Genomic DNA, 26,723 nt, shown 5'->3' on the forward strand with positions numbered 1-26,723 from the left:
TTGGCTTCCTCCAGCTAAGCCGACACCGCCTTACACCTGTGAGGCGGAGACAACTTGCTAGAACCTACTTACGCTTCCACCTGCCACTCCCACTTCACGCGCCGACAACACGAGCTTGTCCCAGTTGCTTATCCAAGTTTGTCTTGAGACTGGCTGTGGACCGGCGCTGCAGTGACACTCCGCAGACGAGAAGGTGCCCAAGTTTTCCATCTGGAAGCTCCCCGTTAGAGCAGTCAGAGTAGAAAAGAAAGTCACTGTTGTGTTCCGAATTTAGAAGCTACTTATCTTAGGGATGTTCTGAGCTTCTAGAAAGCAAGTAACTTCTATCAGTTTACTAAGTGTGGCAGAGTGACCCATCACCTCAGACCCTTCCTCAGAGTAAACCTAAGGAGTCTGGGGACAAGAGCTAGACCCTCTGCTGCCTTAACTGCCTTAACATGCACTGCAGAGCTTGCCTCTTGCTGGAAAGAGACTTCGATGAGCTCAAGGTGAACAATTTTGAGGTAAGTACTGGGCACGGGGAGGGATGTATTTGTGTCATAATTTTTAAGAAGCAGTTTAACTCGTATTTGTTGTATAAGTCATAATTTAGTTTAACCTAATTTGCCACTGGAATATTGTCACTTAATGAATCTATTTCACTACAGTAATGCATTTCATAATAGTAAAAATTATTATTATTACTTCAAAACAATAATGGTTAACAATATTGAGCACGCTGCGCTGAGTAATTTGTGTGAATTTAAGCCCTGAATACCAGGGTCTATCAGGTAGCAAGTGACTAGAAGGCACAAGATTACGCTCATTAATTATAATACTGTAAAATAAGTAGTATTTCATTTTAGCTACCAGAAACCTAAGCCTCCTGAAAGATTCAGTAAAGATTTAGCCCCAAGATTCCATATAACAGGGTTTTCTAACATCAAAACCCTTGCTCTTAATTCTTGTGTTCCACTACTTATTGTCTAATGCACATTTACTAGCGTAACACATAAATGCCTTCCCCTTATAATTCTAATACAGACGAAGGCAATACCCTTTGCCCCAAATGCCACCAACGAAGTTCCCAATATCCACGGGCTTATTTATGGAGAATGAAAAATGGAAGAGGGAGGAAAGACGGTGTGCTTAAGTGAAAGAACAGAAACATATCCATAGAAGGAGGGTATGGAGAGCTTCCCACAGTTGCTTCAAGGGTAGTTCAGTGGGATTGTTCGTTTTTTACCTCTGCTCTAAACATATTGCCTTCACTGGAGATGTTAGGAACAATTGTTGAGTCCAACAACAAACATCCCAGAGGCATGGATCTAACATTTAATGTTTTTGCTTAGCCTGAACTTTATAGTTCTCTGGTCAAAGAGAATCCAATAAAGGGATCTGTAAATATAGATAATGTAGATAATAGAGATATACTGTTCATACAGACAAAGCACCTAACATACTTAATAACTATGTGGTTGCTTAGAAATATTTATTGAGTGTATTTAAGTGTACTCCTCAGTACAATGGGTAACGTTTTCTATGAAATACATTCTTATCCCTCCACTGGAACAATACCTCAAGTGTAGGAAAAATTTATTTTTATATACAAGTATAATTTTGGATTTTTTTCTTAATGAAATTTTCCTACTTCATGCTTTTCCATATAGCATTTGTACAAATTTAAAAAGCTGTGAAGAACATATGCTTTCCAACTATTTCCTTCTTTTTTAATGTGAATCTTAAATTGGCTTTGACTTACATGAACCATAAGTCACACACCCTAATCTTGAACTTCTAGTCCTACTTGTGACTTCCACACTTATGATTTATGTTTATTTACTATTGCATGTGTTTTCTGGAATCTATCTTAACTTCTGTGTAATAAGACACCTCCCCAGATCAGCAAATAAATAAACTTATCAAAAAAAGAAAATTGAGAGTTTTTAGAATTCAGTGCTGCCTGGTATCTAATTTTTAAAATTGCAATAAATACTTAATCTTTTTTATCTGCTTTAATTTTATTTTTTAATTAAAGGGTATTACTGCTGTGCCTTTAAGTGAAGATATGATGAAATGGGAAGCTGAAATTAGAGGTCTACAAAATTCAATTTGGCAAGGTTTGTGTTTTCAAAACCAATATATATTTTTTAAAGTCTTTATAGCATTAATCACCTATCTTCTTTATATGTATAATAAGGTTGCATTATTTTCTGGAATTCTCTATATGCATAATAAGTTTGCATTATATCAGTTGTCTAGAATTCTGAAAGTATTCACATGTTATTTTTTCATTATATGGCTTACATTTTTTGCCATTTGTCAACATAGATGGAAATTTGGGGTTTGTGTTTTCGTTTTTGCCAAATCTTAATGTTATTACATTTTAAAGCAAACACAATAAAGCTTGTCAATTGAGAATATCTTCTGCCAGTCTTCCATGATATTAGAGAATAACTATCAAAATTCCAATTGGCTTCATTATACCACAGTTACTTTTCATTTTTCCCTCCATGATTTTCCCTCAAATTTTCATAAATCAAGTTTTCAAAAAGACTGGGCCACTATAAACTCTAATAACTATGTTTTCTTTCTATCATGGGTTAACAAGACAGATTCCTTGAGTGAGGTAGAGGAGGCAAACACATAAGCTGATAAATTACAAAAAATATAATATGTGCTATTATGGATTTTGAACAAGAGGTGAAGAGGGAGTGATTAGTTAGTTATGCCTGAGGGAGTCAGGAATATCTTCCCAAGGAGATGACATTTAAGATGAGTCCTGAAGAATGTGTAAGAGTTTGCCAGGTTCAGGAGGAGAAGGAAATTCAGGCAAGATAAACAGCACAGCAAAGCCTTGTAGATGAGAAAAGGATCAGCAGGTTCTGGAAACACTGTGTTCCATTAATATGAGATACACAGTTGGGGGACAGATATTAGGGGCTTGGAGGTAGTGGGTGGAAAGACTGGTGGGAAAGAGGCTGAGAACCATGAGATTGTGGAGAGAGCCTGTTACACTACCCAGAGGAGTCTTTGCAGTCTATGAAACAATTTACTTAAAAATAAAACCATAGGGAGGCTAATTAGGATAATCAGTGTTAATAAGGTTAATCAGCACAACATGACACTTCAGTGAAAATGTTTACTTCTATATTATAGGACTTGTCTTCCAACTGACAATAAATTTTACACCAGAGTACAACTATGCCCCTCCACTTGTGAAATTTACAACAATTCCTTTTCATCCGAATGGTAAGGACTAAATGAGATTTTTATCATCAGAGGCTCTGTCCCTTTTGTTCTTATTCCTTATAATAATCATGTTTTTTAAACAACTTTATTATCATTATAAAAGTAAGAAATCCCATTGGGTAAAATATGAAAAGGCAGACAAAAATTACAATCACCTTGAATCCTAATGCAAAGACATACTACTCTCAACATTTTGCCAAATTTACTTCCTATTTTCTACATGTATTTTTTCCATGTAGTTGAAGTATTACATATAAAGTTTTGTGTCTGGTTTTTTAAATTATGTCTTTTCCCTATCATTTTAAATGGCTCGATAATACACTTAACCATTCCTGTATTGTTCAATATTTTAGTTGGATCTAGTTTTTCATTATTATAAAAAAGGATACACTGGACAAATTAACATTTTAGAAAAATGCAGGTGACTTTGCTACTTCAAGTTATACAAAAGGAAATTCCTAAAGTATGAAAAATCTAAAAATTTTAAATGCTGAAAAAAAAAGAAAATCTAATAGAATTTTTTATAGGCTTGGTTAGGAAGGCCTTTCTAAGTATGATAAAACCCAGAAACTATTGCATAAGCTTGACACATTAAACTACATAAATTTTAAAACTTCTCTACAGCCAACGATGTTATAAACAGATAAAAGACATTGACTTTTGCCAACTGAGGGAAAATATTTGCAATGCATGTAACAAAATATGTATACCATATAAGGAACATTTGTGACTCAATAAGAAAAGGAACTTAAAGCAATAGAAAAATGGACAAAGGCTATAAACAAACACCGGATAGAAGAAAAATAACAAAATAAACATAAACAGATGCTCATCTCACTAGTTAGGAAAATAAATACAAATTAAAGCAAAAAATATTGTGATTCATCACTTATGATTATAAAATGTTAAAAGATAATATATAATTTTAGTAAGGGTGGGTAGACATCCTTCCTGTGCCATAATGATGACCTTTTGGGGAAGCAATTTGACACTTTCAAATCAGATATCAAATGCATATAGCCCTAAATCCTTATAATGCCATATTTATAAATTATTATGTGGAAATACTAGCACAATTATATGAGAAGAGTATGTTATGTTTAAAGATATTTATTCCCAATAGCAATTTTGGAAATAGGGAAAATGGAAATAGCCTCAGTGTCCATTATTATAGAAAATTTTAAGTGAAATATCCTATAGTGGTATATATTGCTTCTAAACAGAACAAGGAAGACCCATGAAAGCTAGACTTTTTGGTCATTGCTATGTCCTTAGAATCTTCACTGCCTGAAACATAGTAGGTACACATAGTAGATATTCAAATGTTTTCAATAAATGTTTATGTCTGGAAATATATTCACAATTCACTGTTAAATGAAAAAACACATTGAACAATAAAATCTAAAATATAACTTCATTCAATAAACATATATGTGTGTATATATTAATACATAGATTTGTGTGTATGTATATTTGTATAGACCAACTGGTAAAAACTTTGAAGAATGGAATTAGTAGGCAAAGGAATATTCATATTTTACTTTATGTTCTTGTATGTAATTTTATTTTTTCCCAAGTACCTTATTATTTTTATAATTAAAACTTATTTTTGAAATTTATAGCTTACAATTAATTATGTATATGTGCCATTATTTGTTTCAAAAACTTAGGAGTAGAATTACTGGATTAAATTTAATAAAAGGATATTTTTATCCCCCATCCCTCACTCCTCCCATTTCCATAAAATAGAGGGGACTTCCTTCTCTAGGAAAGAAAAGTAGGAGAAAACTCATGACTACTCTTTTCCTCCCTCACACCTCCCAGAAGAAGAAGTCACTATCTGATTGGGAAGATGGGAGAAGGAATTGAGCTTGTGTGACCCAGCACTTTCTCAGCACTTTCTCTCCAACGATCCTGACCTCAGAGTTGGTGCAGTCTCTGTTTCTCCAGGCAGGAACCTTAGGCAGGGCTTCAGTTTGGGGGTTAAGTTCAAACCAGGGGGACCATAATGGAGCACAATTAAAGCTGTTGATAAAGTGCATTCTTCATTTCAGTCTTATGTACAGTAGAACTGGTGTTTTTACTTCCATCTTTTAACACCTTGGTCTATTTCATAACTATATATGAATGTGAGAAGAGAGGAGGGTTACTTACTAGCTCCCAGACTCCGAAAGATGACTATGTACAGATTTAGGTCATTAGATATATAAAGCCAAGTTGCCTTTTGGTAGTGTTTACATTCCCACCAGAAAGTGTACATAAAGTTCGCATTTTAGCACCTTCCAATTTTGGGTGTTGAACTATAGGGAAATTTTTTGCCAATTTGATAAGAAACCTGCTATTATTTTAATGAGCAGTTCTTTGAATACCTGTGAAGTAAACATTTTTTCACATTTGTTGATTATATTTCCTATTTTATGACTTCTCTGACATAATTGAAATGTTATCACGTTGTCCTAGATGTAAATATTTCCTCCAGTTTGTCATTGATTTTAAATTTCATTTATGCCTTTTTTTAATGTCTGGGATTTTAAAATTTTTAGACAGATCTCTTATTGAGGATTTTGCAATTGTCTTTAAGTTTGCATGATCCTTCCCCCAGACAAAATCAAATAGTCTTTTAAATTTTCTTTTAGTCATTTTATAGTTTTATTTTTCATATTTAACTCCATTCTTTTTTTTTTTCCAAACACTAAATTAATTAATGAACTGTGTTAGGGCATAGGCCAAGCTTCTGTGTATCTTTCCAACCTAGTATAACAGACCAAGGTTGGAGGGAATTTCTGTCCGTCCTCAACGTGAGGATTCCATTTCTGGGTCTAAGGCGTTTACTCTGTTTGTCACCATTTCTAGCCAGTGGGAAGGGGAAAGAGAAAAAGAGGAGAGCAATATACCTTCCTTAAAAAAAAGATCCAGAAGTTCCATACTTATGCTTATAGCCCATGATTAAAACTTAGTCACAAGGCCACATCTTGCTAGAGTGCAGGCTAGGAAAAACAGTATGGGCACCCATGTATTCAACTAAAACAATGTGGGTGGGAACCAGGAACAGGCATCGTGTTTCTTATTACAAAGAGAAGAAATAGAAGAAAGGAAGAGTAGATGCAAATAATTTTCCTAGCTCATCATGTTGATGTTCATAACTTTTAAATAATGTTTTTGTTATATATACATCAATATTAATATATTATTTTAATGCAGTAAACCCACAGACTGGTCAGCCCTGTATCGATTTTTTGGACAACCCCAATAAATGGAATGAAAAGTATACATTGAGCAGCATTTTACTTGCCCTACAGGTAAGAACGGATTTAATAAAGCACTCTTTTTAATATATTTAATTATCCCAGTTATTCGAAATATGAGAATTAAAATGTACAATGCATATTTTTAATGTTTAAAGGATTTTAGCAGGCTTATTTAAATCCACACTTCTATATCAAGGCTATGAAATAGAATTTAAGTTATAAAAACTGTTATTTTAAAGTAAAATTGATAGTAAAGCCCTTCACAACCAAAGAGTACGTATTTTATAAAAGAAGAAATGAATTGTTCAGATATTTTCAGTTCTAAAAATAGAGTCTTAGGTTTTCTTTTGGCTCCTAACTTCAGTTCTCAATATTGAAGAGGCCTTTCAGGTCTTTCCTTATTCATGGACCTTGCCTTCCTCAGAGAGTGAATCAAGTGACTATAACTTAAAATATTCAGCTTTATCCTTTGTTTCTGGTAGTGCTAGATACTTCCTCTCTTTTAAGTGTTCACATCAAACTCCGTGAACAATTAAGCTAGGGATTTTCTCCTCTCCTCAGATGGATCCCTGTTTCCCAAATGCCACCTTAACCCATGGTCCTTAGAGGCATGCCTCAGTGTTGTGTTATTCCTGACCCTTATAAACCCTCCTTCCTCATCTGATGCTAAAATAAATTATTTCAGTGGCACTTGCTTTGACCACTTAGATTGGCTCAGTAATATTCTATCCATGAACTTATCATTAGTAATATTGATATCTGGAGATAAATTATTAAATATTGATTATCTGGAATACTTAGAGAATAAAGTATTCTGGCTTAGTTGAATTTTCTCAAGGTAGAATTATCATAGAAATTTTATTTCTCCCATTTCTTATTTTTGAAAATAAAGTAATAGTTAATTTTCTAGGTAGTCATCTTAGTATATTGAGTAAAATGTATTTCTTTTTTAAAGATTCAATGTTCAATTTATTCATTCATTCTACCCACACGTATTGAGCATCTACCTGTGTGGGGATACATGCTAGGAAAGAGGCATTTGAGCAAAAACTTTAAAGAAGTAAGTGAGTATGATATGCAGATATCTGATGTTGATCTTTTGGATTCCTTCAAACAGAGACATATTCTTTTATTTTTTTTTTTTTGGCAGGTATAATTTTTTTTATTTCAGCATATTAAGGAGGTACAAATGTTTAGGTTACATATATTGCTTTGCCTACTGAGTCAGAGCTTCAAGCGTGTCCATCCCCCAGACGGTGCGCACTGCACCCATTATGAATATACCCATCTCCTCCTCCCCCCTCCCACCTGCCCAACACCCGATAAATGTTACTACTCTATGGGCACATAAGTGTTGATTAGTTAATACCAACTTGATGGTGAGTACATGTGGTGCTTGTTTTTCAATTCTTAGTAGAATGGGCTCCAACTCTATCCAGGATAATACAAGAGGTGCTAGATCACCATTGTTTTTTGTGGCTGAGTAGAACTCCATGGTATACATATACCACATTTTATTAATGCACTCATTTATTGATGGGCACTTGAGTTGTTTCCACATTTTTGCAATTGTGAATTATGCTGCTATAAACATTCTAGTGCAGATGTCTTTTTTATAGAATGTCTTTTTTTCCTTTGGGTAGATGCCCAGTAATGGGATTGCTAGATCAAATAGTAGTTCTACTTGTAGCTTTTTGAGGTAGCTCCATATTAGTTTCCACAGAGGTTGTACTAGTTTGCAGTCCCACCAGCAGTGTATGAATGTTCCTATCTCTCTGCATCCACGCCAACATTTATTGTTTTGGGACTTTCTGATAAAGGCCTTTTTCACTGGAGATAAGTGATATCTCATTGTGGTTTTGATTTGCATTTCCTTGATTATTAGAGATGTTGAGCAATTTTTCATATGTTTCTTGGCCATTAGTCTGTCCTCTTTTGAAAAGTTTCTGTTCATGTCCTTTGCCCACTTTTGAATGGGGTTGTTTGATTTTTTTCTTGTTTATTTTCCTGAGTTCTATACAGAGTCTAGTTATTAGCCCTTTATCGGATGTGTAGCATGCAAATATTTTCTCCCATTCTGTAGGTTGTCTGTTTGCTCTCGTGAAAGTTTCCTTGACTGTGCAGAAGCTTTTTAATTTGATCAGGCCCCATTTATTTATTTATTTTTGTTGCTGTGATTGCCTTTGGGGTCTTCTTCATAAATTCTTTGCCTAGGCCAATGTCTGTAGGAGTTTTTCCAACATTTTCTTCTAGAATTCTTATAGTTTAATGCCTTAGGTTTAAGTCTGTTATCCACCGTGAGTTGATTTTTGTGAGAGGTGAAAGGTACGAATTCTATTTCAGTCTTCTACATGTGGCTATCTAGTTTTCCCAGCACCGTTTACTGAATAAGGATTCTTTTCCCCAGTGTATGTTTTTGTCTGCTTTGTCAAAGATCAGATAGCTATATGAGGATGGTTTTATATCTGGGTTCTCAGTTCTGTTCCACTGGTCTATGTCCCTGTTCTTGTGCCAGTACCATGCTGTTTTAGTTACTATAGCCTTGCAGTATAGCTTGAACTCTGGTAAACTGATGCCTCCCAATTTGTTCTTTTTGCTTAAGATTGCTTTTGCTATACGGGGTCTTCTATGGTTCCATATGAAGCATAGAATTATTTTTTCTACATCTCCAAAAAATGATGTTGGTATTTTAATAGGGATTGCATTGAATCTGTAGATCACTTTGGGTAGTATAGACATTTTAACAACGTTGATTCTGCCAACCCATGAGCATGGTATGGTTTTCCAAGTTTACGTCCTCTACAATTTCCTTCCTCAGTGTTTCGTAGTTCTCCCTGTAGAGGTCTGTTACCTCCTTAGTCAAATCTATTCGTAGGCATTTTATTTTCTTTGTTGCTATTGTGAAGGATGTTGAGTCTTTGATTCGGTTCTTAGTTTAACTGTTGTTGACATGTAGGAATGCTACTGATTTCTGTACATTGATTTTGTAACCTGAGACTTTGCTGAATTTGTTTATCAATTCCAGTAGTCTCATGGTAGAATCTTTGGGGTTTTCTAGATATAAGATCATATCGTCAGCAAAGAGTGATAGTTTGACCTGTTCTGCCCCCATTTGGATGCTGTTGATTTCCTTCTCTTGTCTGATTGCTCTGGCTAGAACTTCCAGCACTAAATTGAATAGAAGTGAGACATATTCTTATCTCTTTCACCTAAAACTATGGTCTGCTCTAAGAATAGTAAAAATGAATTATTTCAAAGTGTACTGAGTGAGGGCAAACCAGAATGAACTGGTTAAATTTTTGAATTGCATAATAATTTAATAAAAGAAAAATTTGGAGCTATGAGATTAGATTGCTTGGCTTCACATCCTGGTTTTTTTTTTTTTTTTTTTTTGAGACAGAGTCTCACTCTGTTGCCCAGGCTAGAGTGAGTGCCGTGGCGTCAGCCTAGCTCACAGCAACCTCAAACTCCTGAGCTCAAGGGATCCTCCTGTCTCAGCCTCCCGAGTAGCTGGGACTACAGGCATGCGCCACCATGCCCGGCTAATTTTTTGTATATATATTTTTAGCTGTCCATATAATTTCTTTCTATTTTTAGTAGAGATGGGGTCTCGCTCTTGCTCAGGCTGGTCTCGAACTCCTGAGCTCAAACGATCCGCCCACCTCGGCCTCCCAGAGTGCTAGGATTACAGGCGTGAGCCACCGCGCCCGGCCCACATCCTGGTTTTGCCACATGATACCTTCGTACCACTGGACAAGTTTTTTCACTTCTCAATGCCTCAATTTCTTCATAAGTAAAATAGGACTGTTATTAATAGCTACCTCATGTAACTTGTGAGGATGAAATTAATTAATGCATGTAAAGTGCTAGGAACTGTGCATGGTCCAAGTAAATAATTCAATAGTTAATACAGGTCATGTATCCCTTATTCTAAATGCTTGGGACCAGAGTGTTTCAGATTTCAGATTTTTTTGAATTTTAGAATATTTGCATTATATATACTTACTGTTTGATCATCTCAAACCCAAGAATCTGAAACCTAAAAATGCTCCAATGAGCATTTACTTTGAGCTTCACTTTGGACTCAAAAAGTTTCAGATTTTGGAGCATTTCAGATTCCTGATTTTCAGATTTGGGATGCTAAATCTGTAGTTAGTTAATATTATGATTATTCTTACTATTAAACAGAAAGTGACAGCAATGTGTTGCCAAATATGTCATGGAAAGCCAGTTATTTGTCTTTTTATTTTTCAAATAAATTAATAAAACAAATATGCCTACATTACAGAAGATTTTTAAGGCAATGCAATGGAAAAGAAAATCACTGATAATCGTAAATAAAACCCCTAACTCTACTGTTATTAGCATTTCCTTATGATCTTTTTTCCTGTGTTCCTATTGAAAATCTTCCAGTGGTTTCCACATTCTCTACAAGCTTAAGCCCAAATTTTGTTGCATGGTAAATTGTCTACTCCTCACACCTGAACACACCCTGCAATCCCACTCCTATATATCTTCATGCTTTTCTGCACTCACATTGCTTGGTTCAATTGAGGTCCAAAAGCATTTATAGAATTCTAAAGTCTAAAGTTACAAACTCAAGGAAGTCTTGGACCTTAAAAAATGCTCAGTCAAGTTTCCCATCTGACAGCCCATTTTCTCCTCCCCTCTTTCTCAATCTGTCCAGTAAGCAGCTGCGTGTAGTAAGAGTCAGATCAAACAAGTCTTCCTCTGGGATACCTTTTCTAATTTCTTTTCCAAGGTAGAATTGATGTCTTTGGTTTTGGGGGAACCTCCTCAGCCATACACCCAATAGTACCTACACAGATTTCTGTTAGAACACTATAATACTGTAATGCACACATTGTTTCCTTATCTGTCTTCCCCTATTGGACTACAAGCTCCCCCAAATCAGGAAACGGGTCTAATTCATCTTTGATTCCCCAGTACGTACCCAAGACAATGCTGACATTTCATAGGCATTAAATAAAATGAATGAATGGATGAACCTGAATTTTTACATTGTTGCAATTATGGTATGTATACAGCCATGTGTCATTTAACAATGGGGATATGTTCTGGGAAAGGCATCCTTAGGCAATTTTGTCATTGTATGAAGATTATAGCATGTACTTACACAAAGCTAGATAGTATAGCCTATTGCTTCCAGGCTATAAACCTGTACAGCATGTTACTGTACTGAATACTGTAGACCACTGTATTTGTATATACAAATATTTGTATATCTAAACATATCTAAATATAGAAAAGGTACAGTAAAAGTACAGTATTATCATCTTATGGGACCACTGTCACATATGCAGTCTCTTGTTGACCAAAATGTTATGTGGCACATGACTGTATGCATTACATAGTCTGTTTCTTTTTCACTTGTTTTATCTCAGGTAATTTCCATATGGTTACAATCACTATTTTAATGCTTATTCAATAGTCCTTTGAAAGTTAGTGCTGCCCAATAGAACCTTCTACACTAATGGAAATGTCCAGTATCTGCACTGTCCCATACAGAAGCCACTAGTCACATGTGGCTCCTGAGCACTTGAAATGTGGCTAGTGTGACTGAGGAACTGAGTTTTTAATTTTAATTTTAATTATTTTAAATCTAAATTTAATAGCCACTTGTGACTAGTGTCTACTCTGATGGACAATACACGTTTAGACCATAATTACTGAGTACTTCCTTTTGAATAACAAATGAGGCACATTTCCAAGGGGAGGGTACTTGAAATATTTAAAGTATTTTGAAGTCTAAACCTATGATTTCCACCTAAAATTTTCGTAATCTTAATGTATTTGAAAACTTATACTTCCATATATAATGCAAAGGTAAATATCAACACCCATCCATAGAATACATTCCAAATTCATGGGCTTTAATTAATTGGATATTACAAAATGTATCTACTAGTGCAGTTTTTACTGAAGCACAGTGGTTAATGAGAAAACTCTTGAATAAACTTTACCAGATGTGCCTCTTTGAGTAAAATTATCTCTCCAGCCAAAGACCAAAAGCTTGCTCTCAAAGATAAGTTTCATCTGCTTCCCACACACTTTGAAAGGTACAGTGCAACCCACAATAAATTCTTACTTAAGCAATTATAATATTCTTGGAAATATAGCCCAATGTGTTTTTCAAACAGGAAAAGTCAAGTAACAGCAGAAAATTCTCGTTGCTTTTGAAATATCAGATTTCAGATGATTGCTTTCATTAGTGAAAGATTGCCATCATTTCCAGGACTCTTAAGCCATAATTAGCCACTTTGACCTGCATCCACACTTAACTATTTTGGTATTTTTTACCATATTTTTTAATATAGTTTGCATGTTGTAACATACAATGTTCAAAATACTGAATTGTTGAGTAAATATTTACAGTTTGGAATAATATTAATTTTGAGGTGTCAGATAAACAAGATCATGATCTAGCAGAACTATTAAGTTTGAGATCTTAAAGATGTCCCCCCTCAAGACTCCCATCCTGCAGCTATTCAAACACTAATCTAGGCACTACTGTGAAAGGACTTCATATGGAATCATGGTTAGTCATCAGCTGTCCTTAAAATAGGAAAGTTATCCTGGATTGTGCAGGTGGGCCGACAGTCGTCACATGAGCACCTAACAATACAAGGGGAAGGTGGAAGAGCCAGTCAGAGAAGCAGTGAATGGAAAAAGGGATGTGGCAGAAGGTGACATCAGAGAGATTCCAGGCATAAGAAGACTTTGTCGTACCATTGCTGGCTCTGAGATCTAGGGGTCCAAGTGCAAGGACTAGAAGGAGGCCTCTTGGAGCTAAGGGTGGCCACCAGCTAACAGCCAGCAAGAAAAAAAAGGACCTCATTCCTACAACTGCAAGGAACTCAGTTCAGCCAACTACCTGAATGAGCTTGGACCTAGATTCCTTCCAGAGCCTTTTGATAAGAGTCCAACCAGCTGACACCTTGATTTCAGCCTTGTTAAATCTGGAAGAGAAACCAGTCCATCCATACTGGACTTTCCACCTGAAGAAATGTGAGATAATAAATTTGTGCTTTTTTAAGCTACTAAATTTGTGGTCATTAGCTACGGCATCAATAGAAAAGTTCTACAGATACCAAACTAATCATTCAGTGATCTGGTGGGTTATTGAAGTGTGTGCGAACCACAGTGCATGTGTTTGTTTATCCATGATCTAAATGTGGTCTCAGGTTAAAATGTAAAGTTTTATTTCTTAAACCTATGAAATGGAAATGTTTCAATGTTTTCTAATGTTTAATTCCTTTTACACATAAATGCAATTTAAATTTATATGATAGGAAGGAATAAGGTACAGGAAGGAACTTGTAACTTGTTTTGATCCTAATGTTTGGCTCATGAATGTACAGTATAAAAATATGATAGGGCCAGGTGAGGTGGCTCATGCCTGTAATCCTAGCACTCTGGGAGACCAAAGCATAAGGATTTCTTGAGGCCAGGAGTTTGAGACCAGCCTGAGCAAGAGCAAGACCCTGTCTCTACAAAAAGTAGAAAATACAAAAAGTAGAAAAATTATCTGGGCATGGTAGCTCATGCTTGTAGTCCCAGCTACTCAGGAGGCTAAGGCAGGAGGATGGCTTTGAGCACAGGAGTTTGAGGTTGCAGTGAGCTATCATGAGGCCACTCTAGCCAGAGTGACAGAGTGAGATCCTGTCTCAAACAAACAAACAAAAAACCATGATAAATCAAGAGTTTTTTGGGAGTGGATACTATGTCTCCATATTATCTTTATCTATCTCCAGGTGATACATAATAAGATGTTTGTTGAAAGTTATATGTATTGGTTTGCCTTTTTGCTCTAAGAAAAAAGTTTACTTTAAAAACTGTATGTTGTTTATGTTTTCCTACAGGTTATGCTTTCTAATCCAGTGCTAGAAAATCCAGTGAATTTGCAAGCAGCTGAAATACTGATGAAAGATGAATCTTTGTACAGAAAAATAATTCTAAAACTTTTCAATGAGCCATCACAATGTAAGAAGTGCCTACTTATTTTGTTTGGCAATTATCAATAATACATTAAACATTTATAGCAAATAAGTGATCTAGCAAATAATTGTTGCATTAGGGAATATTTGAATATTTTCTGTATCCATTTTCAGTAACAAAATGGTACTAAGATCTCTCCTACTATAACTCTTTGTCAAACCAATCAGTGTGATCATTTTTTAAGATTACCAAAGATCTTAAACTAAATATCTTTTATTCATTTATTTTTTATTTCAGCATATTGCGGGGGTACAAATGTTTAGGTTACATATATTGCCTTTGCCCCACTTGAGTCAGGGCTTCCAGCATGTCCATCCCCCAGACGGTGTGCACTGCACCCATTAGGTGTGACTATACCCATCCCCTCCTACCCCCTCCCACCTGCCCGACACCTGATGAATGTTACTACTCTATGGGCACATAAGTGCTGATCAGTTAATACCAATTTGATGGTGAGTACATGTGGTGCTTGTTTTTCCATTCTTAGTAGAATGAGCTCCAGCTCTATCCAGGATAATACAAGAGGTGCTAGATCACCATTGTCATGGTCATGTGGATGGATGGTGCCGATTGAAACCAGTCTACCCATCATAAAGATATGACATCTAATTTTAACTATTCAATCTATAAAGAATACTTCCCAGAACTCACCTATGGTACCCCCGATCTTACTGATTTGCACCTCTTTTCTTCTTGATTAGCAAAACGTCAACATTTTTTTCAGGAGAGTTCCCTCCCCAGGTATTCCTTCGAAGAAGCTATGTGGAAATGGTGCCTGAAGTTCTTCAAGCTTTCTGCCTTGTTAACCAATGTTCTTCTGATACCCTTGGTTTCCTGCCAGCAGCCTCTTTGTGAGTCTTAACTCGTTTGCCTCCATTGCTCCTGTGCTTTCCCCAGTTAGCAGAGCATTGCTGTTGGCCCCTGGTGTCCAGGGGGGTTGCCCATGGTGAGAGCAGGGCCCCTAGTGACATAGTTCTTTCCTTTGTGTCCTGCCCCTCGTACTAGCACATAGCAGCCTTACATAGCAGCTGGTATGGTTCCCTCCCAATCAACAGGCCTTGATCTCTTACAGTGATTTTCTCTCATGTTTCCATTACTTTCCATTTCCCCTCTAGGACCGCCCCCGCTCTGCCCCATCCTTTAATGTACACCTGTGACCAAGTTTAATTGCTCCTCCCCCACAGGACTTTGGGCCTGATGCAAATCAAGCATTGTTGATCAGGCATCTTCCTGGGATCTCCAAACATGCCATGCTTATCTCAGAGCTCCTCAAACACCCCTGACAGTTTTGAGGCTGATGTGCACACAGAGGAGTGGTACTGCTGACCCCATTTCTTACCTGCCAGAATACGGTGGCATTCACCGCTCTATCCTCTGCACTTAGAATGGAGCCAGTACTCAGGAAGCACGTGTGGCATGCGTGAATGACACTATCACTTAACCTTTCATTGAGCGCTACAGTACTATCATTACAAAGAAATATTCTATAGAGCAAAGCTATGTCGATATTCTGGTAAATGGCAATTTTAAAAACTGGTTCTAAAGAATATTCTGCAGCAAATGATTCTGCAGATGTTGGTCGATGTTGGTTTTGCCCAGCAGAGAGAAAAGGATGAGAAGAACCCTGAAGAGAAGTCAGCCCTTTTTTTTGTCCTCCACAAGCAGACATCACCTTTCACTCCTTTCAGTTCTCCAACTGTACCATCACACCTGACAGAAAAGCTGCTCAAATTGCCAAACCACCCAGCAAATGAGCAAGAAAGCAAGTAGTATTCATACAGTGGCGAATTCTCACTGTATGATTTGAGTATTTTATCCTTCTCTGGTTTGGTGGGCCTTCATCTGGAATGCCAGTATGCTCAACTTGGAGCATCACATTGCCAATATGTTTAGCCAGTAGATAAACGGCACCTGTAACACCTGTTTTCAAATATTTGAAGGGACTTCCTGTAGAAAAGGAGATTTCTTCTGTGTTGCTCCAGAAAACTAAAGTAGGGCCAACACTGAAGCCACAAGTCAGTCATACCTTCCCCGGGCCTGCTGGTTTGTGGCCACTGAAGTTCAGAATACACAGGCTTGGCCCTGCCTTGTGTCAGAACATATCTTACATATATTGGGGATTCTTTTTCCCGTCATCAGTTGTCTGGAATTAATTTTGTTATCCTAAACCTAAGCCTGGTATTTGATATGCAGACATGCAAATGCCTCTCATTACCTAAACTTTTTCCTAACATCCGTTATGTCTGCCTAACCTGAACAGCTACATCTTTACCTTAGTGTATTGACACGAAGACACAAAGCTCTGAGCTCACGCTCAATTTTGAGGTCTGACGACCTTCCCCTGTTATCCTGACAGTGTCCTTTCCTCATGGCCTGGCCCCTGTCCCCCTTACTTAGAGTGCTTACAGACCCCAGGCTGCCTGGCACAGTCCCGGTGTGATTATTTCTAGGCAACCGCTTTCACTTGCAGTGTACCAGTTGGAACGATGGATAATATAATCTACTGGGTGCCTAACTGATTTTTCCTAGAAGCAAATGCCACCAGAGTTGCACCATCCTTAATGGTAAAGTCCAACCAGGTCCTCAGCCAAACAGGAGGAAGAATTTCCTAACAATTCAAATTGCTTAAAAAAATAGACAAGGCCAGGTTGGCAGTTAATAGACTCCCTATTACTAAAGGTATTCTTTCCTAACTCGTGTTTATTTATTTATTTATTTTTTTGAGACAGAGTCTCACTCTGTTGCCCAGGCTAGAGTGCCGTGGCGTCAGCCTAGCTCACAGCAACCTCAAACTCCTGGGCTCAAGCAATCCTCCTGCCTCAGGCTCCTAAGTAGCTGGGACTATAGGCATGCGCCACCATGCCTGGCTAATTTTTTCCATATATATTTTTAGCTGTCCATATAATTTCTTTCTATTTTTAGTAGAGACGGGGGTCTCGCTCTTGCTCAGGCTGGTCTCGAACTCCTAACCTCAATCAATCTGCCCGCCTCGGCCTCCCAGAGAGCTAGGATTACAGACGTGAGCCACTGCGCCCGGCCCCCTAACTCGTGTTTATTTAGTAGAGTTAAATGACCATTTTTCAGGGATGTTGTTAAAGAGCTTCTTGCCTGGCGTCAGGAGTTGGATAAGCGGACTTTTCAAGTACATTCCGACTTATTCTCCAGTTAGTTTATGAAAACTCAGAGGAGGAAAGTGTGGAAGGACACAATGCCTAGCAACTGTTGCCTCCTAGATTCTGAGTGTTACTGGTTACTTTCTAATTTGTTATGAGCTTTCACAGAAGGAACTATGTGCCTTTTTCTTTTCAGTTTGTCCTTGTGAATTTTGATTTCTATGTGATTATAGGGTTAAATAATATTTATCTTCTGTTTTCCATGCTTGTTTTGATGTTTTAAAACAAGGTTCATCTAATTTAAAAAATCTTTAGTTGAAGGAAAATGCAAGAGCATAAAAATAGTAAAACTGAGTAATGGTAGCTAAGCCAGAGGTAATAATTTTTTTTCTTAGCTGGGTATATTCCTATAGTTTTTGATAAATGAAGGAGGATCATCCTAATAAGTTTCAGATACTTATCTAAATAAACTAGAATACAATAACTGACAGATGAGCCATAATAATAGAATAGAGGGAATTATGGAAATGTTAGGGAGATTATAATACAATTTATATTATATACTTTAAAAAAACCTGATAATTGTGCAAGTACATCCTGCCCTGCTTGTGGTTAGGAAAAATGTTGTCATAAGCATTTTATTCTTCTCCAATGCAAGCTCCCAATTAGTTCACTGTTTTCTTTAATCCTCTAATAATAGAGCAATTTTAAAGAAAATTGCCTCTATAATTGAAGCAGGTGATATCTCATAGGATTTCAGATCTTTGTTTCTTTTCTTTTTACAGTGAGTATATTTCTTTGGTTAGGTGTAGGAATACTCCTTCCCCTAAGAAATATATTTTCTGCATGTGGGGAGGAAAGAAATTTAGTCCAGTAGCATTTCCTACTTGTTAAAGAACATGAGCTTTAGCACCATTATTCAGAACCAATTTTGTTGTTGATGATTACAATATTGTTACAGACATCCTGCTACTTACAGATGTCATGAGATACAAAAAACCTGAATTTAACAGGATGGTAGTATGTGGATCTATTTGCTGGGGTTACATACCTCCTTTTTCCTGTTTGTATTTCATCGTATCAGTCCAGTACCTTTTTAGCAAAGTCTCTAAGTTGCTAGTTTTAACTGAAAATGTTAAGCATTTATTTTCTATCAAAGAAATAGATGTATAGAGCTTTAAAGCACAAATAGAAAACGGTTTTCAATGAAATACAGCAGACCTTAGAAGCCCGCGTGGTCTATCACTGAGTGCTGCCCCCCAGAGGCAGCCGCGGTTTCCAACACATTTAGCTGTTGCTTCTGGAGTTTACCACTGTATTTATTTCTAAGCTTATTCTATACTAATATTTCTGAGGCTTTCCATTTTAGATATTATTTATAGGCTTAATTTTATAAAATACAAAGATTTAGCTTTTATTCTGCCATTCCCGCCCACATTGCCTCTCCCCCATCCTCCTAATATGGTTTGGTTACATTATGACTTTGTAAATATTTGTCACAGACAAGTGCTGAATGATTATCTTTCTTTCTTGAACAAATGGCCTGATTTTTCATTCCTTTGTTTTATGTTTCTACCCTCTATAATTCCCCTAAACTTTCTGACAAAGCTATAAAACAACTCCCAGGTATTTAATCAGTGTTGTAAGACCTTTGTTTTTGTTTTTTTGGGGTTTTGTTTATTGTTTTTGTTGCCTGTGGCACTCCACCACTCCACACTCCTTCAGTTCTGTGGGCATGCTGGGATGACCCTTTTGTCTGCCTCCTGGGTTGGGGCTCCTGCTCGATCCCTCATTTTCCTTGTGGTTGGTTTTTGCTTCTTCATTTTGTTAAGAGTACACCTTCTAGAAGTTTCCTAGCACATGGGAGCTAAATCTTTTATCACTTTGAATGCCTAGAAATATAATTATTCTACTTTCATATGCTCATAATTTGGTTAAATTTTAGCTTGGAAATAATTTTCTTTCAGAATTGTAAAGATCCTGTTACCTTCTAGTTTTTAGTGTTGCTCTTAAATCTGATTTCATTCAGACGTCCAATTCTTCACATGTGATTTATTCTTCTTTCTGGAAGCTTTTAAAATCTTCTCTTTATTCCCAATGATCTGGAATTTTTTGATAATATTTCGTTTTTCTTTGTTTTCCCCCCACCCCCACTCATCACATAGGGCATTTGATAAACTATTGAAATCTCAAACTCTAATCTTACAGTTTTGAGAAATTTTCTTATATGACTTCTTTTGTAATTTCTTTCCCTTCCATTTCCCCTGTTTTCTCTTCTATAATAGATCTCCTATGATTTGGATATCGGTTCTACTGATCTGATCCTCTAATTTTTAAAATAAAATTTCACTTATCCATTTCTTTATTTTTTGTTATATATTTTGGAAGATTTCCAGAAAAAAACAATGTGCTTCTGTTTCCTATTTTTCTCCTTTTTTAAAATTTTGATTGTTGTCATTTATGATACTGACCTTGCTCAAATGCCTAGTGATCTTTGTCCATTCCTGTGATGGACGTATGATGAATGCTCTATTAAAAAGATTGGAAGTTCTCAATACAGGCTGGAATCTTGACAGTTTTATTTCATTGTAGGGTTACTCAGTGAGCACCTGACCATTTCTATAGGCTTAACTGTTTCTCCTGAGAGAAATCTTCCAATCTTGTGCCGAGAGAGAGCAGCTTACACTCTGAGAGCTGGACAAAGGGAGAGAGTCATGAATCTTGTCTGTTCAATATAATTTATTCCCTTTTCAGTCCCTTACCATACTCCTGTTCTGCTTTGTTTCTAATATCCTCCAGTCCTGAGTCTCTCTGGCTCAGTTTCTCTAGAGATTAAACATCCTCCCTCCTGCCTGGCCAGTGGTGATCATCTGGTCACACAGGATGAGGCTTTGGTGTCTGTCCTCTACCACTCAGACCTCCTTTCACAGGTATCAGCTACCTTCAATTCCTGAATTGTTTCCCGGGTTCTGTAGTGCAAATCCACTTGCTTTTTTATTGGCATCCTCTCATCATGCAGTTAGGTTTCAAATTTCTATGGCCTGCTAAGACAGTTACCACTTGACATCTGCTTTCCATCTTGAAAAATTTTCTTGTCATCTTTCTTTCACTCTCCTTGAGGTTTTATACCTTATTTTTCTTCCATTATTACCATTTTATTGAACCTTTGGAAAGAGTGCACATAAAGCTATATATTCAACCTCCAAGTAAACCAGAATTCTTTCATATTTTCCTTTGCAGTAAAAGATGACAGCCCAGAGTTACCAAAAGAACCAGAAAAATGTACTGGGTGAGTTTTTCTTTATAGAATTTTATGTCAATTTATTTACCAAAAGGACTGTTGATTTAAACCGTTTATCTTTTTCATTGTAATTGAATTTTTTAACTTAGAAAAGGAAGTAGATATCTTTTTCTCTTGTAATACCTTTAAAAAATATTGTTTTCTGGAAGAATGTGGGAAATTATTGAATTCTTCCTAGACTATTGAATTAAAATTAAATGTAACTATATGAACTTGTCTATTCTTTAATTTTTATTTTTCAAATAGAAAAAAATGTATTATCAACCAAATGAGCAAAAACCATTGTAGATCACAAAAATCCAAGCAATTTAGGAGAAGACAGAGTTCTAAAGAAAAATGGTGAGAGTTAGGACTGAGCCATTGTGCCTTTTGGGAGACGGCCTGACAGTGCGGCATCAATTCAGCCTTGAACACATGAACAAGGTGTAAGTCTATTAATAGAATCTCAAATACGGTTCTGCAGCATTTGGTTTCTCAAGCATTTCCATCAGCTTTATTTTGATAATCAATCAGATGTAGAAAAAAGCCAATTAACTAGTGTTGAAATAGTGCTCACTTTAGGTCATGTTTCCTTGACTGGCCCTGTAGAAAATGTTGGGTAAAATTAGGTAACTTAAGTGGCTTCTGTTTGTGAAACAATGTTGAAAAATTGTAGGAAGATAAGCATAATCTAGCTAATAGTACACTGAGTTGCAATTCTATAAAGCACATTGCTGTCCCTTAAACGTGTCAATGTGGTACAAAGCACTTGACCATCCTGGCACAAAATAGGCCTGTGATAAATAGTTGTTCAATACATAAACACTATTTTATCACCTGTAAGACATGAATGTCCCTAGAATATCAAAAAGTTATATTGTGGTATAATTATTTGTAGTGTATAAAGATACTGTGCCAGCGTTTATTAATATAAAGCAATAGAAACAGACCAGAAGACCTCCTGTGGGCCCACTTTCAGCAGTCCTCTGAACTAAACAAAGGATAAATGATGCCAGAATCAGGTCTGATTTGTGGTGTTCGCCTTGTGCCAGCCTGAACTCTCTAGAGAAGTCTTTAGGTAGGATTCAGTTGAAACAATGCAGTCTGGATTTCAGTGATGCTCTACACTCCTGGTATATATAAGGTTGCAATTTGTTGTGTATCTGTGAATTCTACTGTTTTCCCCTGGTACATTTGTTCTGAAATAGAGCTCAGTTATGTTTAGTTTTTAAATAATGTATTCACAATGAGGTCTTGCAGAAATTATTCAAAGAGAGATGCTGCTCATAGCATTGTATCAGTCTAGCACCGTATGCTTAGAACTTTGCATTAAGTCATGAGCTGGAAAAATTACTTGGCTGTAGAAATGGATTCCAGCGGCATAGCCAGACAATTGAAACCCTGTTTCCAAAAGACATAACAAAACTCAGGCAGAGTCCAGTCCACAGGGTAGAATATAGTCAGGGGAATCCAGCCTGATATTCAGTAATTAAAGGTGATGAACTTGTGCTAGTCCTCTGGGATATTTGTACATGGTCTATAGGATACCACTTCCAGGTTAGGGGACAGGTTTTCAGCTCCTGTGAGAACAGCTACTTATTCGTGTATTTAAAATGCATCCACTGAGCATATGCTCTAGGCCCAGCACTGTGTCCCAGTGTTGGGGTTACACACCTGAACCATACATGATCCCTAAACTCTCAAAATCAATACTTTAGGATTGGAAGCCCCCGTCTGAAGGGGAGACAGTACAGAAAGTAAGCCTGACTTTTGGTCTACAGGACCAATCTAGGGAGCATCTTACCCCAGAGAATGTAGTTGGAAGGCCAGGATCATGGCCAAGGGAGGAATGCTAAGGTCAGATTGAATCATATTTAAAATGAGTCATATTGAACAGAAACTTCTTCCCCTGTGGCTTTTATTTTTTCTAGGCTTCCTTTAAAGGCCTTCACTTTTTCACCAAGTCATCTATTTCTGGAACCACTTCTTTTAGATTCAACCTAATGTTTTATTGGCTGGGCCTGTTCATTGTTGTATTTCATAAGTACAATAGAGTAAGTGCTATGATAGATCAAGATGGTGGGATGGGGGGCGCACAGAGGGAGAAACATCTGACTGAGGCTTGGGGGGGGCGGGGGCTGGAAGGGAGCAGCAAAGACCAGCTTTCAGCAGGTGATGGCCAGGTGATTTCTAAAGGCAAAGTAGGAATTCACCTGTAGCCTGGGGGACAAGGGAGTCTAGCCAGAGGGAACAGCACATGCAAAAGCATGCAGCTAGGAGAGGGCACATTTCCCACAGCCTGACCCAGAGGAAGGCATTTGACAACTTGAATAAAAAAGTACAAATGAGTCACAAATGCCAGGGGCAACCACAGTGTGAGTATCAGGAGCTGAGATACAAAACCAAAGGAGGAAAAAGAGGAGGATTGGTTGCTGGAGAACAAGGGAGGAGAGGAAAATGAGACATCAATGGTCAGAATGCTAAATACACGTGCGTGTGTGTGCGTGTGTGTGTGTGTGTGTGTGTGTGTGTGGCTAAATCATTTAAAGGGGCAGGCAGAAGACAAAACTTGAAGGATATAGACAGAGAAGACAGTAACCTTTGTTGCATTTCATATTAAAAGTCCTAAGATAAATGCATGTCTCTGACACAGCATTTCCACTTCTAGAAATTTATCTTCAAGGATATAATTGAGCAAGTGTATAAAGATAGACTTCCAGAATGTTAATCATAGAATTGTTTATAGTAAGAAGCTGAAAACAGAATGTCCAACAAAATGGACTGATTAAATAAATATTGGTTTAGGCATATAATATGCAAAAAGCCACTTTTGGACAAGATTCGGGAGATTTATATTTTGTTAACAGAAAAAGTAAGTGGCAAGTTGGATATAGAAATTCAGTGTTACCAGATGAAGGTTCGAGAGATTTATTTTACAACAATGTGATTATACTTAACGCTACTGAACTATACACTTAGAAATGGTTAAGATGGTAATTTTAATGTTATATATTTTTTACCATAATAAAAAAAGTAAATGAAAAGAGTAGGTTATGAAATATTTTTGGTACTATCACACACACACATACACACACACACACACACACAAACACTCTGAGAGGCATTTTAGTGCAGCAGGTGAAAGAATCCTAATCCTTCCATTTATTAGCTATGTCACTAAGACAAGTTAGTTAATTTCTCTGCGTCTCAGTTTCTTTATTTGTAAAATAATAATAATAGTACCAATTTCATAGGATAGCAACTGAGTTAGCTATATAGAAGCATTTATAATAACTATAACTTTAGTCAAAGATGGTTCAAGAACCATTATGAGATAAACGTGTAAGTGGTGTTTTCTTGAAAAATCAAGATTTGTGAAATTACAAGGCAAAAAAAAAAAGAGTAAAATGTTAGAAGAGAGTGGTATTTTACAGGCGCACTAAGACTCTAGGCAGAGAGAATCACCAGTAGAAAGAGCCTAAGTTGAATGTGAGCATGGAATGTCAGAGAATCAGTAAGAAGGCCGGTGTGGCTAGAACACAGCAAGGAGGAAAGAGGAGAGAAAGACATGAGCTAAGGGAAGTAGGCAGGTCCAGATCACTTAGGACTTTACAAACCAGGTAAGGAATTTGGATTTATTTTATTATACCAGGTATGGGAATTGGGAAACAGTCGGACAGTTTTTAAGAAGGGGAGAGGCAGAATCAGATTTACATTTTAAAAGGAGTACTTTGCCATGAAGGTAATGGTTTGTGAAGGTTATAAAGTGGCAGCAAACAGAAGACTTATTAGGTTATTTTAGTAGAAGAGAGGTGAGAGGATGGGGGTTTAGGCTAGAGTTGAGGGCGTAGACATGGAGGAGAAGAAAGTGGTTGGATTCAAAGCTTGGGTTGAAGGAGAATTGCTGATTAGATGTGGGGTGTGAGAAAAAGTGGAATCAAGGATAATTACTAGATTTTGGTTTGCACTGGGTGGGTACTGCTGTCATTTACTGAGATGGGGAAGTTTGGAAGAAGATGCCATAGACTGAAGTTAAGATGAACAATTCTAATTGTTGGCAAAAATGTGGAGTTGCTGGAGGTCTCACCTGTTGCTGCATACACTGCTGTACCATTTTGCGTGCCCATAACCAGTTTGGAACACGGTTTAGCAGTTTCTTATAACGTCAAACATCCCCCACCCTGTAATCCAGTAACTCTACTCCTAAGTATTTACCTAAAATGAAAAATATATTCACAAAAAGACTTGTACACAAATATTCACAGCAACTTTATTCTTAATATCTCAAACTGGAAACAAGTACACTGTCCATCAACAGTTGAATGCATAAATAAATTGTGCTATATTAATAATATATGAAATACTTTTGGCAATAAAAATAAGTGAATTATTAATACATGCAACAATATGGAATAAGTATGCAGACATTATAGAGAGTGAAAAAAAAAACACCCAGTACCAAAAGAGTACATAATGTACGATTCAATTTATATGAAGTTCTAAATAGGCAAAACTAATCTGTCAGATTAATTAAATCTGTGATTACCCAAAGTCTCAAAGGAGATTGACTGGGAAAGGGCAGTAGGGAACTTTCTGGAGTAATGAAAATATACCCTGTTTGGGTTGATGGTTGTGCAGGTGTATATTTTTGTCAAAAGTTATCAATTTGTACATTTAAAACCTGTGCACTTTTAAAATGTAAATTATGCTTTCAAAAAGTTGACTTTTAAAAGATATCTTCATAGCTCTTATAAATCTAATGTTATCTTAACATAAATTTTTTTAAAAAAGAGAAGTACTTAAACTTTTTAGTGAATAGGGAAAGTGGATATAATTCCAAACCTTCAGCTCTGTTCTAAAATCTGAGATTATTATAAGAAAGGAAAATTATAGGCCAATACCTCTTGTGAATATAGATGCATAAATCCTCATAAAAATATTCTCAAATTGAATCCACTGATATGTAAAAAGGGATAAGACACAATGACCAAAGTGGATTTATTACAAGAAAGAAAGTTTGTTAGTTTACCATTCCAAATCAATTCTTATAACATATTATGTTATCCAAGTAAAGGGAAAAACCAGAAAATCATCTCAATGTATCCAGTAAAAGTGTTTGCTAAAATTTAACGCCATTCATGATAAAAATTCTCAGCAAACTAGGACTAGCAGAGAATTCCCTTATTCCAGTAAAGGGAGTCTACAAGACTTTAACAAGCCAACCTCATACTGAAAAGTTTAGGTTTAGGAACATTATAAGTGGGTCCACCATTACCACTTCTATTCAACATTGTACTGGAAGTCCTATCCAGTGCAATGAGGCAAGAAAAGAAAAAGTTTGGAAATGATGACATAAATCATTTTATTCACCAATAACATGATTATGAACACAGTAAAATCCAAATGACTATATATTAATAAAACTTGAAAATTAGTAAATGGACTTATCTAGGGCTCTGGATACAAGGTGAAAGTTAAGATTAAAAATCAACTATATTCCCATATACTCACAATCAACAACTAGAAAATGAAGTTTTAAAAATACCATTTACAGGCCGAGCGCGGTGGCTCACGCCTGTAATCCTAGCACTCTGGGAGGCCAAGGCGGGTGGATCGCTCGAGGTCAGGAGTTTGAGACCAGCCTGAGCAAGAGTGAGACTCCCGTCTCTACTAAAAATAGAAAGAAATTATCTGGCGAACTAAAATATATGTAGAAAAAATTAGCCGGGCATGGTGGCGCATGCCTGAAGTTCCAGCACCTCGGGAGGCTGAGACAGGAGGATGGCTTAAGCCCAGGAGTTTGAGGTTGCTGTGAACTAGGCTGACGCCACG

The 26,723-nt window shown here is 36.7% G+C and overlaps 1 protein-coding gene across 1 annotated transcript in view; it reads left to right on the forward strand.

The window, feature by feature from the left end:
* The first annotated feature begins 437 nt into the window (after positions 1-437).
* The window catches only part of UBE2U (ubiquitin conjugating enzyme E2 U), a 37,494-nt gene continuing 11,208 nt past the window's right edge, over positions 438-26,723 (forward strand). The window contains exons 1-6 of the mRNA XM_069478027.1: positions 438-503; positions 2,018-2,099; positions 3,139-3,231; positions 6,433-6,530; positions 14,363-14,483; positions 20,852-20,900. Of these exons, the coding sequence (XP_069334128.1) occupies positions 438-503; positions 2,018-2,099; positions 3,139-3,231; positions 6,433-6,530; positions 14,363-14,483; positions 20,852-20,900 (509 nt within the window). The remainder of the gene's footprint in view (positions 504-2,017; positions 2,100-3,138; positions 3,232-6,432; positions 6,531-14,362; positions 14,484-20,851; positions 20,901-26,723) is intronic.

The sequence above is a fragment of the Eulemur rufifrons genome, chromosome 8 (assembly GCF_041146395.1).
Source record: "Eulemur rufifrons isolate Redbay chromosome 8, OSU_ERuf_1, whole genome shotgun sequence".
Lineage (NCBI taxonomy): Eukaryota > Metazoa > Chordata > Mammalia > Primates > Lemuridae > Eulemur > Eulemur rufifrons.